This window comes from Numenius arquata, chromosome 4 (assembly GCF_964106895.1).
Source record: "Numenius arquata chromosome 4, bNumArq3.hap1.1, whole genome shotgun sequence".
Lineage (NCBI taxonomy): Eukaryota > Metazoa > Chordata > Aves > Charadriiformes > Scolopacidae > Numenius > Numenius arquata.
Genome location: NC_133579.1, coordinates 5,173,528 through 5,191,039, shown reverse-complemented (window position 1 = coordinate 5,191,039; position 17,512 = coordinate 5,173,528). Strand labels below are relative to the sequence as shown.

Below are 17,512 nucleotides of genomic sequence, written 5' to 3'. Positions count from 1 at the left end.
GTAATGAAGTAAGTAAGAAGAACTATGTCTTCTCTAGAAGTAAAAAAAAATTCAGTCAGTTCTAATTCTGCTTAACTTACCTTTCAGTTCTGGTTCAATAAAATGAGCCAAACTCATTGTTGAAACAAATTCTGTTGAAAGTCAGAAATATTCCATGGCAGCATTTCTAGTTTGATACATTTTCACTGAAGTACAGAACAGTTCACTGAAACACAGACTCTTGTACACCAGCATGGAGAGCAAATTTCCATCATGTTTTTGACTGGTTTCCCACCATCCATCTAGTGAGACACAGTCCAGGCTTCCTGTGTTTGTGGGACATTTCTCTGAAATAAGGGAGCAGATCATTGTCTCTTGAGCAAGGTGTCCTATTTTCCAAGGATAGAGTCTTGATACTCTCATTTTCCTGATACGGATTGGTCCATATACTCGGCAGTTGCTGGTGCTGGGAGCTCCACAGCTGTTGAGTAGAACTTATTTTTGTTTCGTTTAGCTTCTGACCCATCATAAAATCATATGGTTTCACAAAACTTCTGTTCTTTGGTGTTTTGAAAAATTTGGTTTGTTTCAAATAGACCTGGTATCAAATTCCAGTTTGTTGACATTTTCTGCAACATGGAAGCTCTAAGCTTTGTTCATCTCTGTACATGCTTTTACGATATAAAATGATTGTCTGTTTGTATTTTGGTAATACTACGAATTTTCTGTGGTGTGGTGAGTTCAGTATAAATGTGGAAAGAAAAGTCCGTCAAACTGCCAGTAGGCTAGAGTGAGTGGTGCTTGTAGAACATAGCGTTGGTACATTGAAGGGAGGAGGAGATGGCTGAAAAAGCAGGCGGTAAAGGAGCGTGTGACCTCAATGTAAAACACAGGTGAGTGAAAATAGACCTCATTATAGATTTTCTTCTCTAGTTTGGTAAATATGTGTATTTACAGTTAGTAAAAGTTTAGAAAGAAATACTAGGTGGAACATTTCTTTTGACTGTAAATAAGAAAAAGGATAAAAAAATACTGAAGTTGTGCTATTAAATATAAGTTAATTATACTAAGGTCTATGAATGGAGGAAATTTTTGGTCATACAAAAACTTAGATAACTTTTAATGAACATTCCTATAATTCCTGGTTCATAAACCAGGAATTATAAATTTAATGATTGGCATTTAAAAGTATCAACAAAAATTATAAGATGTCCATCTAAGTAGAGGCTATTCATACTCTAATACCTTAAGGCCTGTGCCTGTTCGCTAGGAATCACCAAAGTGATTTATTTCCATTGGCCCCAGAAGGAAATACATGTCGTCTTTGAACACAAAACAGAACTGGACTCTGACATTCCAACTTGCCCCTCTCTTCCCTTCTCCTTATTGAGGCTTCCTGTGTCTCTTTCCTCCTACTTTTATCTCTGTAGGTCCTTTAAATGTCTCTTTTGTCTTCTGTCTTTGACAATGTCTGTAATTGCAGTCTAATTTATTCACTTCCCTACTACTTACCCAGGTTCCTGAGTGGGTGTTAAAGATCAGACTACATTCTGGCTTGTCAGACTCTGTATAGATGTCAAGTTTGAAGATGGCTTGGTTTATGTCTACGGGAGATGGAATCACATTCTATGTGACAGAAGGACTTAAACGTACCATTTTCCCATCTCTTTACCTGGAAAAGATGGCTGTTGACTTAACTTCAGCTTTCCCATGTGGAGTTGATCCAAAATGGAGCAGATCCTATATTCACACAGTGGGCAGTCAGCAGTAAGGCCAATTTAAATAGGAACAGTTATTTGACAGATTTTGTAATAGCTACCAGAACTCAGTCAGACCATAATTTCCTCATACCTTTGTAAAAGAACTCTGAAATTCCAAGTGATCATAAGGTACCACTTTTTTTTTTTGCATGATCTGTAGGAGTCTACAACTTTCCTTCTTAACACGTCATGGAAATGAAGTTTGTAAGCATAAATTAGTTGACAACTGTCAAAATAGTAAATAAATATTTCAAAGCTGGCCAGGATATATTGGACATTGTAGGCTTTGTTTTTGAATTTATTTTTCAGTGAGTAGTTAGCAACCATTGATAAATGCAACTGGACCTTTCTGTTGGGAACGTAGACAAGGCATCATCAGCTTCACACCAGTTCTCAGCACGGTAACGCTGTGTTAGGAGTGAACCCAACAATCGCATTTGGTGGCGAAGGCAACAGATCGCTTAGTTCAGAACACTGGGAAAAAGAACGTGTTAAACTCCAGTTCTAGAGGCAGCATCATGTTTGCTTTCATTTCTACAAATTGTTCAAAATGTTAACATTGATCAGTGCAGCTCTGTTCATTGTAGGTCCTACGTCTCAGAAACTCCTTCTCTTCTTCCCTGCCATTGTAGGTAAAGTTAGCTTAGCCATTGAGAAACTGTTACCTTAAAATTAAATCAAAGGCTTTGGTAATAGATAACGAGTAGGGGACTGTAAGCTTAGGACTGTGCTTCCCAAAGATTGAGTTTGTTAAAGTATCGGAATAAAGGTACAGCACGTACAGCATAAACAATAGGGACATATTTTGTTTCACTGTTTTTATGAACTGTTATGTACACTTTATGATATTTTTTTAAAAAAATGTATATACATGTTGTTATAAAAGCTTTATCCAAAATATTTCTTTTTTTCTTTTTGATAAAATGACGAGCAAAGACAAAAGTACTTATTTCCATTTTTTCCATTTTTCCTGGCCCTTAGGGCACACAATTCTGTTTTGATGTAAATGAAGTACCTTCACATGCAATATTTTTATTACCTTTTTCTGTTACTGCATTATTTTTATTATTTCTAATTTTTAATATTAATAATTCCTGTTTACCAATTAATTCTGTCACAAGAATCATCCCAACTCTGCATTTGTTCATAGATGTTTTCATTTGTACTTCACATTGACCAAAGAAAATATTTCCAGCTGTTAAAATAGGAGGATAGTTAAGTAATTTCCGCTCAAGGTACTTGAGCTTGTAAACTCATTGTGCAGCTTTTTTTCTGCTGTAGGAGTCTGAACTACCAAATCTAAACTTCATCTATATATCTGTGTATATTTAGTGCCAAGGTCAATAGAGCATCCTAAATGGGATTGGAGGACAAAACCGGAGAACCATGATTTTGATGAACTAAATCATATTCTTCAAGAGAGCAAAAAACTTGGAAAAGCCCTTGAGAATCTGTCTCGCAGTAAGTTGATTGATTTTAGTTTTTTAATGTGACCATGCAGCCTGAATTGTAATTTCAAAGTATATATCAAGAACGTGGTCTTCTATTCAATGAAGACTAAGTTCACCGACATCAGCAGTTACATCCCTGTTGATGAGGTTTACGGGATGTCTGAGAGAATTTACCAGCTGTCCTGATGACTGAAACTACTTCCACTGCACCTCCTTATTTGTTATATTAGTTTTTTGCCAGTTTAGGGAGATAAATTAGCTCATGAAGAGATCAACACCAGAGGCTGGTTTAAGGAAAATGTTAGGAACATGCAGCAGTGAGACTGCTCCTTTGGGTGGCAGCAGTAAGATTGGGTTAACCTTTGTGAAACCTTAACCTCATTGATGGAGATCAGACCTGTCACTGAAAAACAATTACGTATTTTGTCTCCTTGACCCCAATTAATTCCTTCCAGTTTTCAAAAGCAATTCAAATAAATATTTTAAAGCATCTCAAAAAAATACTCAAAAACATGGTAGCCAATTCCTTCATAACAAACCCCAAGTATTATCCTTTAAAAGACATAGTCAGACAGGAACAGTGTTGAAAAAATAGCATGCTCATGTAAGTAGTGGCTCTGAGAGTTACTGGAATTACTGGATATGGTAAGGAATATCTTTTTTTTTTTTTTTTTTCTTTCCTATAGAAGAGAATTCTGAAGCACACTGGTGGGAGCAAACACTGCTAACAATTATCAAAGTATGAAAAGTGCTGTCTGCCATGGTACATGAAAACTAAGTATGGCGTGGTCTGGGAGACATTTAAATGAGTAATATTTTCTTTCTCCTCTCATTAAATTTTATCCATGGCACTTCTTGATTCACTGGAGAAATTGCAGATGGTGAGGTCAGAAACAGCTGAATGAAGAATGGAAGATCTGTTTTGTGGATAATTTTGAGATTCAGCATTTTTCCAAATTGTGTCAAATACCCCAAACTAGTTTGTGCAAATTCCCTCTCTCCCAAATGTTTTAGGCTGTTCACAACAATTATATTCTAAGCAATTTTCATATTTATATTAATTATTGTAGTATAGTTACAGGGCTCTTTTCAGTCTATCTGTCTTGAAGGAGCTAAATCACATCCAATCAGGGTCTCTGATTCGCAGCCCCACCATTGGCCTGACCATGTTACTGTGATGGGTGCGAGTGTGGTTTTCAGGCCTTTCTCTTTTAGAGACTTGTAACCTAGCTTAACACAGAGGAACATTAATTTATTTTGTTTTTCAATTTCAGAAAGGGTTATTTATTCACTGTCTGGAGATATGAACCAATCAGATGTGAGAGTTCAATAATAAAGGACTAAATCCACTCTTCAATCTGACATCGTTGTCTTTCATTGTGAATTTTGTGTAGGTTCCACTGAGCTTTGGCTTTCTTATACCTAAAATACAGCTTGCAGCATTCTATACCTCTCTTTGCCACAGAGTTTTCTAACTGGAGTGCAAAACACTGCAGCTCTTCTGGGTCCTACACTTGGACTGGAGGTGAATGTACCTGGTCAGTGTTGTTGGAGTCAGGTTTTGATAGAGTTATTTCACAAATGAAACATTCTTCACTATTTCTTGCTAGTACTTGATGTTTTCTGATGATTTATCAAGGTAATACGGATTTTTAATTCTATCCCCCAGAGTGCTTTAAATCACTTGCAGCCTGATACAAAGTTCACTTTTATGGATGTGCTCTTTATTTCTTCATCCAGATCATTAACGGAAATATTGTCAGACCTCTTCATGATTCCATTTCAGATCTGACAACCAGCCCTTGAAAGCTACTCAGTAAGTGTTTTTTTTGTCCCACCGGATGTTTATCTGCCTTGCAGTGATTTCACCTAGAATGTAATTCTCTAATTTGTTTACTGGAGTATCATCTAGGACAGTAAACAAAGTCTTATTATAGCTGAAGTATTTTACATCTACTTCCTCCTCTTATCCACAAGTCAGGTTTCCTAGTTGAGATAGCAGTTAGACTGATTTGATGCGATTCATTCTTGATAAATTCATGTTGGCTAGTTCTTATCACCTTTCCTATCCATTAGATGTTGATAAACTGGTTATTTAACAATTTTGTCAAATATTCTTTCTGCTGTTAGGTTTAGTCTTGCAGGTTAGTAGTTCCCCATGTCTTCCCTTTTTCATTTCCAAAGGAAGATACGGTATTTGCCCTTTTCTGTCCTCTCCATTCCTGGAAGACAGTTGCTAATGGATTAGAGGTTTCTTCAGCTAGTTAGTTAAGTGCTCTAGAGTGAATTGCACAAGAGTCTGCCAACTTGAATATATCTAAGTCATCAGAATATCTTTCAGCTTTCTGCATCTGGCCTGCGGTTTTTCCTCTTAAAATCATTAGTGTTAGAGCATCTGGCCACAATTAATTTTTTTTTGTAAAGACTGAAGCAGTGAGAGTATGGAAAACTGGGATTTCTTTCTATCATCTCTTATTTGCTTTCCTTCTCTTCGATGTCATAGTTCTGTATTTTACTTTGTCCTCCTTTCCTAGTGTATTTATAGTATCTTTTCTTGTGGCTTTTTTTGTTCTTTGATAGTTGTTACTCATTTTGCACTTTAGCCTTTTTGGTTGTATCATTTAAACACTTGCATCAGATTAATTCTGAACTCTATGTCCTTGTTTCCAGTTTTTGTACTCCTCATTTTCAGATCATTTCAGGAAGTAAATCTGTTCTGTGCTGTGATTTCATATGTGTTAGGATGATATAAAAATTCAAAATGAAAAATGTGAAAAATTTGGAAAAAGAAGAAAAGGTATAATTTTGAAAATAAATGTGGTTTTATTGTTCTCCCAGAAGTAGAGTACAGATTGCCTATAGAAAATATCTTAGAGGGTTTCAGTGAATAGACACATCTAGAACTTTAAAAGCATAAAACACGTGAAACTCATTCTGTGCCGTACCCAAACAAGTGTCCCATGTGAATTTTACAAAGGCCGTGGCAAGGTCCCGTAGCTGACTTCTCCAGTCTTAATGCTTGTTTTGGGCAGGCTACTCAGTGTTTTTGATTCTACAAGCGTATCCATAAAGCCTAGGAGTCTAATGCTCCATTGGATACTAACCTTGTTTCGAAGTGGTATGGGACAGGCGCCTGGCTCAGCAAGTATGCAAATGATCACAGTGCACTATCGATGGTTTTTTGACAGTGGCCTCTTATTTCATTCTTCAGTATTTTAACAGGGAAGAGTGTCACATAAAACCAGATGTTTGAAGTTAAATGAATTTTTCATCAAGTCCTGGAATTAATTTCCATTTTTAAAGATAAGCTTTGGATCTCGTAGTGAGTTTCCAGGACTTCATTGCCTGCTATGCAGCTGACATGGCCTCTGAATTAAACTCTAGTTTCTATTGCTTCATTCACTATGCAGCCTGGATACCTGCTTTGAGAGAAACCTGTGCACTTCACACAACATTAAAACCACCTGAAAGCTTTGGAAGGTGAGACTCAGGCACTTGGATGTCTGGTCTCTCCTGTGTTCAGTCCTCCTAGTGATTAAAAGTGAAGTTCCTTCTATTTGGAGCCTCCATCCTGAGCCCCATCAAGACGATGTGTGAGTAATTCTGTGCTGCAGTAGATCTGAGAAACCAAAAGTGACTTCACACTCAATGTTAAAAGTGTCTCATGAGTTTTGAGAGACTGGAGAAGAGTATTGCCATAACGATGGTCTAAGTGCTTTGGAGTATGGTGTTTTAAGTGTACCATTTTCCAGAGGCCTACTCATGTGGGAAACTTGGGTGGTGTTTGCTTCTCCAATCAGTTGTGTGTCATTGAAGTGGATTTTGAACTATCAAGTCAAGTATTTAGGGGAGACTTTGGTTTATGAAGCAACATACAGGAATATACTGCATTTCCCTTGTGTATGTTTTGTTTGCTTCGATTGCAAGGTCTCTCATCTTTCTTGCTGTCATCCTTCTCCCTTGGCTGATCATAAGTAAGGAAAGTTCCATGCTGTTCCAAATGTATACTCTTGTATTCCCCCTTCTGGCCTGTTTGCCTTTTAAAGAGAGTTAAAATCTCCTGTATAGCTAAGGATCTTGCTCCTGAATATATCTGTCTTAACCACCCACTTTCTAAGGATGGAAATATAGATAACGAGATGGAAAACAGTGAATTATGAGTGTTTTGAGTGGGAAAAATGAGGACTAAGTCAACCAGAGCTTGTTGCAAGGGAGATATGAAGTCTGCCTGCTTTGTCAACAACTTTACATATTTATATGAACAGTTAAGGATCAGAGTGCATATTGAAATTGTGTGCATATAGGATGTTTCAATTTACACATGGTAACAGCACTTGATGAGACTTAAAGTGTTCTACTGTGAGACAGGTACTTTTTCATAATTACACGTAGCCTTTAACAGAGATAACCAACGTTTTGTTAGTAATGGTTGAACCCTCGTTAAGGCCAGGTACATACTCAAATCAGTGGGGAAGAAAGAAATTTATCACGCTTTGAATTCAATAGACATTCTAAGGTCAGAAAATGATAGTAAGTTCACATTAACCAAAGCTATTTGGAAACCCATCCAAGTCAGTTAATTGGAGGGAATCCCAGAAATAAAGGTATCTAGCTATAACCAATAGGAAAAAAAAGTACTGTTTTGTTTCTTAATTTGAAGGGCAGTAATCAATAAATAAATAATTAGTAAATAAGAAAGCCATCTGCAATCTAGTAGGAAATTTTGCTGGAAACCAGTAAAGAATTATAGAATCACAGAATGGTTGAGGTTGCAAGGGTCCTCTGGAGGTCATCTGGTCTGACCCTCCTGCTCAGGAAGGGCCACCTAGAGCTAATTGTCCAGGACCATATCCATGGCTCTTGAATCTCCAAGAATGAAGGATCTCAGTTCCTCCAGAGTATCTCAAACAGTTACTTCTCATAATGTTAGAATCAGTTGATACTGTTCATGCATAGCTTTAGAAAGACAAGCATGATATTATCCCTTTAAGAAAAAGATAAAGCAGTGAAATGTAAAAGCGTATGTTCTGTTTATCTTTTACAGTGAAGAAGATAAGCAACAAGAGTAAATCTCTCATAACAATAAGGGTAGAACTAGTTCAAAAAAAGATCAGAATATGTTAACAAACCACTAAAATCACATCCTCGGTTTTGTGGATGAACCCGCGAGTATGTGGGATGTGAGAAGTTTAATATATACATCCTGAACTACTTCAATGCATTTAGCAGTCTCTGAGACACATGAGTATGGGGTTTCATTTATAAGCATCTACACTGTAGGAAACTACTAATGATTTACATTCTGGTTATGGAAGATGTACTTGAATGGAAAGTCACTAACATTTATCAGAGACTCTGAATTTTCCCATTGAAACTAGGCATTTCTGATGCTGATGGTATAACTGCAAATGCACTCCTGCATGTCATGCAACTAGACTTTTATCAATCACCTCATGAGGGGCGTTGTTTTTACTTTAGTATTTTTTTTTGTCATACACAGTTGTTGGTCTGAAATGGACCTTATTCTGTAAAAATGACTGATCCATGATCAGTTGAGCATCAAGCCCTTAAATTTTTTCTTCTAGTTGAACCACAAAACTAGTCATCACTATTCTGGAGAGGATTTTTCCTTTCTTCTCTTCAGGCTGAACTTTAAAATCGTGTTATTCTTGTGTGAGATCAATGTTTGTGATTTATTTTGAGATCGACATTTTTAGATAAGCTCAATCAAACCTTTAAGGAAGATAATTTTATCTTGGTACTGCAGCTGTTATCCAATACTGCCTTTGCTCATAAAATCCATTTGCTTTTAGTGTGATGTATGAGTAATAATACAAAATAATGGTATATTCTAAGACTGAAACAGGAAGAATGTGAACATAATTATTGCTATTCAATTATAAGGTGGGGCTTATATGTCCGGGAGATCACTGTTACTTCAGTTATGGATATCTTTTTCCTACAGATGTTAAATTTTTAATTATCTTTCTGGAGGTATTTGCCATTCTGAGCTAGCCTACTCTGAGTTCCAGGACTAAAGTCTCTTTTTGAGTTATAGCGTCCTTTTCTGGAACAGTTTTTGGCTTGCCGAAGGTTTTCTGAATGCTATTACAGAACTGGGGTTTGTGTGGCTGTCATCTCAGATACGGTACCTCCTAGTTCTTAGCAGAAAAGGGTTGTTATTCAGGAGGCTGTAGAAGGGTGAGCTCTAACTCTGTCCTTGGCTACTGCCCACCTTAACCAACCAGCTGCAGGCTACACCTTTCCCTGAAATCAAGAGTTCTGAAAGATTCTGCAGTGTTTGATTATTCTTTTCTGAGCTGACCTTGGCCTAAGAATGTTTCTGGGACAACATTTGGTGGGTTCTTTCCGTGTTCTTTCTCTCCGTTTGCTTAACTCATTACTCACCAAACCTAATCCTGGATTCTCCATTGAAGTAACTCAGAAATTTGTATATAGAAGTGCTGCAAGTCTTAAACATAGATTCTTTTGCTGGGGATTGATTATTTTTATTTTTTTTTCAAAGCCACCATGGGGAGGAGAGATTAAATTCCTGTTTCCTAGATAGTGACTCTGCTGATGTATAGTGTGCTGATATGTTAATGTGTGGTGCCTTGTAGATGACATTGTTTCCCTTGTTCTTAAATGGCTAGATGTTGGGAGGAATATTATCCTAATTCAAGATGTATACCACTACAGAAACTTGATACATAGTTATTCAATAATATAAGGACATATGCCCCTCATTGGCAGATCTCTGAGGTTTCAATTCAACATGCCTTCACAGAAAATCTCTGAGTTACTACTGGAGGAAATATGTCTAATTTTGGAAGTTGTAAAATGACTCAATGTAAGTAAAGGAAATAATGTAAGAATGTCTGTTATGGCAGTCAATGACAAATCTATTATAAATTTCCTATACAGAAATGCCTGAGCCGGTTTAGCTCGTGTACATATTTTCTAGGGGAAGTGCTTTGTTTGGTACAACCAGAGCAACCATTTTATGCCCTTTATAATCCAAGGATGGTGTGAAATAACTAATTTCAATTTACCTTGTGTTTAATACATGGTACAAACAGGCACAGGGTCTGGAATTTACTATGTTGCCAGCTGGGGTATGGCATGAGGTTTTGCCATGGGAAATGCAAGTGCATCTGAGATAGCCTATCCCACCAGTAAGGGAACATGTTCTTTCCCGGATTTGCAATGGATAGCAAAATGCACTGGGACAATTAACTGCCAGGCAGGTTATACATGATTTGGTATTTCTGTGTTCATGCTCAAAGCTGCAGTATTAATAATGGTAGAACAATAACGCTGTTTCTGTCCTGGAGTTTGTTACAGAACGTATGATGCACTATGAGGTTGAAAGTCCAGCCATCCACAAGTTCTCTGGCCTAGACCGATCCTGAAAATGAATTTTTTCAAGTTCATCAGAGTTGCATTGGGGTTGTCTTAGTGCGTCTAAATTCTGGATGTCAAAACCTGTCTGTCAAATCCAGAAAGCTTTGTTTGGCAAGTAGGAAAACTAGCTATTGGGAGCTCTGTGGCCATCTTCTGGACGTTTAGGAAAGTGCATAAGCTGTTTGCTCCCATTGAGCTGAATAACGGTTGTCTGGCATGTGTTAAAGTAGTAGCATTTTATTTTCTTATGACTACGTACACATTAGACTTGTCAGAGGTGCATTGTGCATTTAGAAAAATGCAAGTCTTAAAAAAAGTCAATTAATTTTCGTTTTGTGTTACCTCTAGTTATGGACAACAAATAAAAGCAAAAAGTGGTAGATGTCTCTGAAGTTTCATTCTTATGAGAACACCTGTTCTATAATTTCAGGTGTATATGGTGTATGAAAACATTGCAAGTTTTTAAGATCATTGGGAATAATGCAGCAGACAGGGATTTTATGACTTGCCATTTCAAAAAGACCTGAACTCGTACGGTACCTACTATTTTGAAAATTAATTTTATGCTGGTGAATTGAGAGCATCAAAGTATAAAAAATCATTCTTCATAGACGAATAATAGCACTGAGTGGAGAGGCATTAGGTACTGGATTAACTGTATTTTTTGCAGGAGAGCAGCAACAAATAAAACTTTTCTGCTAAGAACTGCATACGAAAGAGCCTGGGCATTTTTTAGACTCACAGAACTCACATTCACTTTTCTTTCAAAAGTAAGTTAATTTTCTGGTAAGCTAGAAATTAAGCAGAATGTCCTAAGCAGGAGGTCTTATCTTTACTGTGGAAGATATTAATTCTAGACTCAAAAGAGACTTTACTTTGTTTAAACATGGTGCAGATACATGTTAGGAGGTGGCTTTTTCATCTAAGAAGATACTATAATGCTGTAGTGGTCATCATCTTTATTTCCACATTCTTACCATTGTGCTGCTGCAGATTGCCAAAGGGATAGAAGATTGGGAACAGAAATCTAAGATAACCATGTAAAGAATCATAGAATGGTTCAGGTTGGAAGGGACCTTAAAGACCATTGAGTTCCAGCCCCCTGCCATGGGCAGGGACACCTCCCACCAGACCAGGTTGCTCAAAGCCCCATCCAGCCTGGCCTTGAACCCCTCCAGGGATGGGGCAGCCACAGCTTCTCTGGGCAACCTGTTCCAGTGTCTCACCACTCTCACAGGAAAGAATTTCTTCCTGAGATCTCATCTAAATCTCCCCTCTTTCAGTTTAAAACTGTTCCCCCTTGTCCTATGGCTCCCCTCCCTGATCAAGAGTCCCTCCCCATCTCTCCTGTAGTCCCTTTAGGTACTGGAAGGCTGCTATAAGGTCTCCCCGGAGCCTTCTCTTCTCCAGGCCAAGCAGCTCCAACTCTCTCAGCCTGTCCTCATAGGAGAGGTACTCCAGCCCTCTGATCAAAACCAGAATGGTTTTGTATATGTATGGGCAACCTAATAATCTGTGATAATTTAAAAAAAAAGGCATGACAAACCACTGTTTTAGTATTTTAGATAGAAAAAAGCTATAAGGTACATGGCTAATACAATGAGATATGGTTTTGGGCAGTCTGCTTAATGTAGCATGATAATAGTAATTGAAGTATAATAAGCATTAATAAGTTGTGTTGTTATTCCATTGTCTGGTAGTCATGTTTCATTTAATCCTAGTGTGCCAGACCTTTCTTAAAATCTGAGAGTACCTTATTCTTCCAGTTCTCTTCAAAAACCAAGCTATTGACAGGATGAAAGTGTTCCAGCTGAGAGAGGCTGTGCTAGCATGAACAGCCCCGCTCCAGATTTGTTGCTGATCAGAGACGGCAGTAGCTGCGGCCGTGGAGCATTTCTGAAGGACTGGGAAAGCGCGTTCAGACCAATTACTTTATTGTCCCAGCACCCTTACAGCACAGAGGGTCATTGCCCTCAAAAGCAGAAACAAGTGCCCTGAATCTGTCTCTGTAATTCACCAGAACAGCTGAGTGGGCTGGGTACTTGTGATGCCTGATCAAAATTCAGCGCCCTGAATTACTTTCAAAAGGGAGTTTTTTTAAAGGCTTAAAATTGGCAGTTAGGCGCCTAACTAATTCCCACTGTAAATCTTGGCTGTGAGCCTTAGCTGATGGTGGCAAGAAAACCTCTCGCCCAGTTAGTCGGAGCACTGCACTTTCTCATTGCAAGAAGTAAGAAAGGTAGGACTATTGTAGAGTTGTCAATCACAGTATGATCTAAAACTATAGTGAATGTTGGCTGTGAGAAACAGCTGCTGTGAGAGAAAGGGCAAAGCCATGCTCCTTTATTTCTGAAGGGTTTGCCTTTGACATCAGAAGACCTTCCCCAACAAAGGGAGAACTTTTTCGGCAGTCCCCTTCTTATCTGCTGCTCGGTGACTTGAGGCAGAGCAATGATGAAGCAGCCCTAAAACTTCCATTCTATACGTTCATCGTCACGCAGAGTCAGGCTTTAAATGCTTTAAGCTGAGGGATGTCAGGAACAGTTATTCCTGGTAATTTATATTCTAACAAAGCCATTGGATTCAAGCTTGAACAAACCAGGTATGTTAGTTTTTCTGGTATCTAACCTTTTTGGTGATTAGGATTAAGTTGTGATAAAAAAAGGCTGCAGTTTGAGGAAGTGACTAAATTGTTGGGTAAAAAGTTTTTAGCGTATGGACATTTTGGCTACACTTATGGATGTTTTGCTGAAACCTGAAACATAGCTGTTTCCATTTACACTAGTTTCACGGACTGGGCTGTCCCTTTGTCTCTAGTACTCTGTGGTTTTTACAATGACATTTTCCTATTTAGAATATATAAAAAATTAAAATGTATTTTTTCCTCTTTTATGTTGTACAACAGCCACAGAGAAACAAAATGAAAATAAGTACACAAGGTACAGAGAGCACAGAGTTGTCAAATATACAAATAAGTGAAAAGAGGGTTTTCTTTTTGAAAAGTGACGATCTCTGGATATTAGCAATTACATGAACTGGAGATAGCAACCATTGGTACCATTACTTTGTAGAAATTCAGGTTTTTTTTAATTGTCCATGTATTACTTGAAAATAAAGTAACTGACAGTAATGTATTTGACTACCAAAAAGTCAGGAATGTGCTAAGGCTTAAGTGAATAACAGAAATCCTAAATACTCCTCTATGATAATTATGACTATCCCTACTTGCTTTCTCAGGATTCTGGATTAAGATGTTTTGGGTTTTTTAATGTTATGGTAATATATGCAATGGGTTTAATTTTTCGGGTAACTGCTTTGTCCAAAGTGGAGTCCATAATATTCCACCTGAGATCTGCATCCAAAAAATCACCTCACTGTTGTGATTTTCTGTTTGCTGCACACAGAGTGCGAGTACCTCCTCTTCTTAACTTCAGCAGGGATATTTTGTCAGTTTGGCAAATGCAAAAGAAAATTGGTAAGAGTGGGCACACACTAAGTGGGCAGTAGGTTCTTGGAAGAAAATGAGAAGCTTTTTTACACCCATTTCTTAATGTGTTAATTTATCCCGGACTCTGCTAATGGAGTTGTATTATCAGTAACTAATGGAGTTTTGCTAATGTTAAGGGAGCTGAAACCATAACAGAAAGGTCTGTATGACTGGCAGTGTGGTAAATCCCACCTCCAGAGGAATCATCATGCCAAGATTACTGTAACAAGCTCCTTAAAAAGGATTCCTGGGAAGAAATGTGTTCTTATCTCTTGATACCACATCAGAGAGAGAGAGAAATGAAAAGTTTGTGAGTTTAATTTTGTGATTGTGAAGATAAAACTTTTCTAACTTTTAAAATTTTGTTTTGTCAAGATGTCCTCAGAAACTGCTGTCTCTCTACATGCCTATCTAAGAAATACAGTTAGTTTTGGTGTCTTGCTACTGTTGGCAATTTAGTAAAGAAGAGATTTGAGGCATTCTGGTCAATTCAGTTACTAGTCTTACTCTTCTCTAAATTTAGATTCTGGGGAACTGATGGGACTTACTTAAAAAAAAACATTTTACTGAAAGCACTTCTTTAAATTACGGATGTTTTTCCATTTTATGTGTTTATATGTAACTTAATCAAAGAATTTAGGAGCTTTTTGTGTGAGGCATACAGTTATATGTACAGTTTTTCCCATCTGTTATTTGGGTATTTGGTACTTTCAGTACTGATCTTTGATTAACAACATAGACAGTTGAATAGTAAAAGCATTTAGCACTTTTTGGAATGGAGTCTTGGAAATGGCAGAGTTACCTTTTGTAGGTTCTTTTGCTGTACTTGAAATTAAATATTTTTAATAACTAAGTCAACACAGGGAAAAATTGTTCTTGCGGCCGCTCCCAGGTTTCAAAGACCCGTTCACAGACCACCTGTGAAAGCAGAAGAAAAGGGGACCAACCTTCAATCTGAGGAAATAAACCCGTATCAAACCAAAATGAACCATCTTAACATTATGGGAAATTGCTGAGAAAAGGTAGTTTGTCTGTTTAGAAAGAGCATTTGTGGTTGTAAAATGGATTGACCTTGATTGTGCAAAATACATCCAATGTGATGGGAGAGCTGGTTAATGGAAATCATGTTTTCAAAGTTGAGATAAAGAGAAGCTTAAATTATGTTTTTATTACCTCCAAGAGTGCAGTTGTCTTCTCTCTGGTAAATGGCCATTGAGGAGTGAAGACATTCATCACACATTAAAGTCCTGTTGAATGATCCAGGTTGGTGTAACCTACTGATTATATTGTACGGACATAAGTGTAGTGTCTGGGCTAAATAAAAGTCTGAAGTTATTAAAATGGGTTAACTGCTGTGAGGGGTAGAAGGATTAAGCAAAATAAATAATTTTCAATACAGTCTACTTTATAACTATTGAATGACGGAAACTGTTCTGTTAACTCCTGCCATATTTCTTATGTGTTGATCAGGTCTTAAAATGATAGTTGTAGTTCTGCTAGCACTTCACTATTTTTAAACCAAAAATCGATACAAGGAAGTCATCCAAACTGAGAATTAGCTGTATAGAGTCAATGATTAAAAGTACAGTAAAAAGCCCAAGCAATTCATGTAGTTATGGTATACCAAATAGTAAGAAATAAAATTATTATGGAAATAAGCTTGTAATTCTGCAATCTTTAGTCTGATTTTTAGAAAGAACAACTCTCTGCTCAGCTGGTATTTTGCAATATCATCTCTTACATTCTTTGGAAGCAGTTGTCTTAATAACATGACATGAATTAGAAAACAACTTTCAAGTGTGTGTTCTCCCTATACATGGGTACTTTATTTCCAACACCACAAGATGCTTTTCTTTTGTTTTTGAATTGAAGTTCTAACCTGGAAATGTTTCTTACGACACCTCATAGGAACCTGAGAAATGCTTTGCTTTCACTACGTCAGAATTTTCAAAATGATAGCATTAAATGTATGATTACTTGATCTCTCCATGTGATATGATGGAAGCATGTAGATGCGTTAAAAATTCTGAGACAAGCTGTGCCTATTTAATGTGCTACAGGACAGTCATAATTAAAAGAGTTAGATGCCATGATGGAAGCAAGCACAGGAACACCTCAGGCAGGCATCAGCAGAAGGGACAAGAACAAATAAACAAGTTCAGAGGGTTTAGAAAAACCATTTTACATTCTAGGTTTTCCTCTCTTTGAATTGCATCTGTTTTCATAGAATCGTTTCTACACTGAACCATGGAGAAAGAGAGAGGAGTCATGTCCGTGTTGCCCTGTGATTGCAGCATGATGTTACGTGTGCTGGTCGGGGCGAGATTTGCATAATAGCGAGTCCATATGTAAATATTATGTTGCTAGTTTAATTTTAGAAAGCAGGTAGAAGTATACTTAAGCTCGTTGTCACTTTACTGGCACATCTGCTGTTTCCATTTCCATAGTTTTTTGAAAACTCATTTTGATAATACTGCAGCTGAGGAAAGTTAAGAATATATTGTTTCCAGGCAATTTCACTAATGGAACAAAGTACGGTACATTTTGTGATACAGCAGTGTGCAGAGAACAGTATGTAAACTTTTCAGATTAAACCTTACTTTTCCTTACTGTAGTAAAAAATATTTATAGAAAGAATGTTTCTAAACGTTATTTTTTTTTAATCTGTTTTGTTTTCAGGCATTGCTATTTCTGATGAACTTGATAAGGTAAGATTTACTGTAATGAACAGTACAAAAAGACAGATGATTGTGATAATTTTAGGCAATGAGAGCTGCATCTCCCTGTCCTGGCATACACTCTTCAGTTCTGTTGGGTTCAGAGGAAGTTTGGGTATGGAAAGCTATATGGGTAAGTATAGTATATGTTGGTACGTTAAGAGCTTGATCCAGCATGGGCTGTCAACTATGGAAAAAAAATCTCACTGAGTTTAAGAGACTCTAAGTGAGGCCATGGGAAAGCTTTTGATCTTGATACCATCTTTGCTTAATATAGTCTGTTGGGTTACTTTGTGTACTTTGGAAACATTTAGCTTTAAATACCTTTTATTCATGAAATCATGAATTTTGCATTCTAAGATATGATTTGTGAGAATACTTAGGAATACATTTTGCTCCCTAGATTTGATCAGGAGTGCACAGGGCATAAGGATCAGTCTTTGCTTCCTTGCTGAATGCAATAAACAATGATCTCTTCTGTTTTGGCTTCTTTTGATGTATTACACAGTTAACATGAATTTTAATTTTAGTTATAATGAACTCTATGCTGAAAGAGTAATCGAGCTAATTTTTCAAAGCTCCAAAGGAAACAGAACACCTTTCTCTTCCCTAATCTCACCAGTGAACAGCAGTAGGCTGCTAGTGCCAAGAATCTTGGGTTGTGTTCTTGGTGTCAAAAATCATTACTATCAGGGAAATAGGATCAAAAAGGTG

General features: G+C 37.2%; 1 protein-coding gene across 1 annotated transcript in view; it reads left to right on the top strand.

Annotated features, from left to right (window-relative positions):
• C4H8orf34 (chromosome 4 C8orf34 homolog) overlaps positions 1–17,512 on the top strand; it is a 158,911-nt gene that overhangs the window by 37,140 nt on the left and 104,259 nt on the right. Inside the window, exons 4-5 of the mRNA XM_074146679.1 lie at positions 3,072–3,200; positions 16,761–16,789. Coding sequence (XP_074002780.1) covers positions 3,072–3,200; positions 16,761–16,789 — 158 coding nt within the window. The remainder of the gene's footprint in view (positions 1–3,071; positions 3,201–16,760; positions 16,790–17,512) is intronic.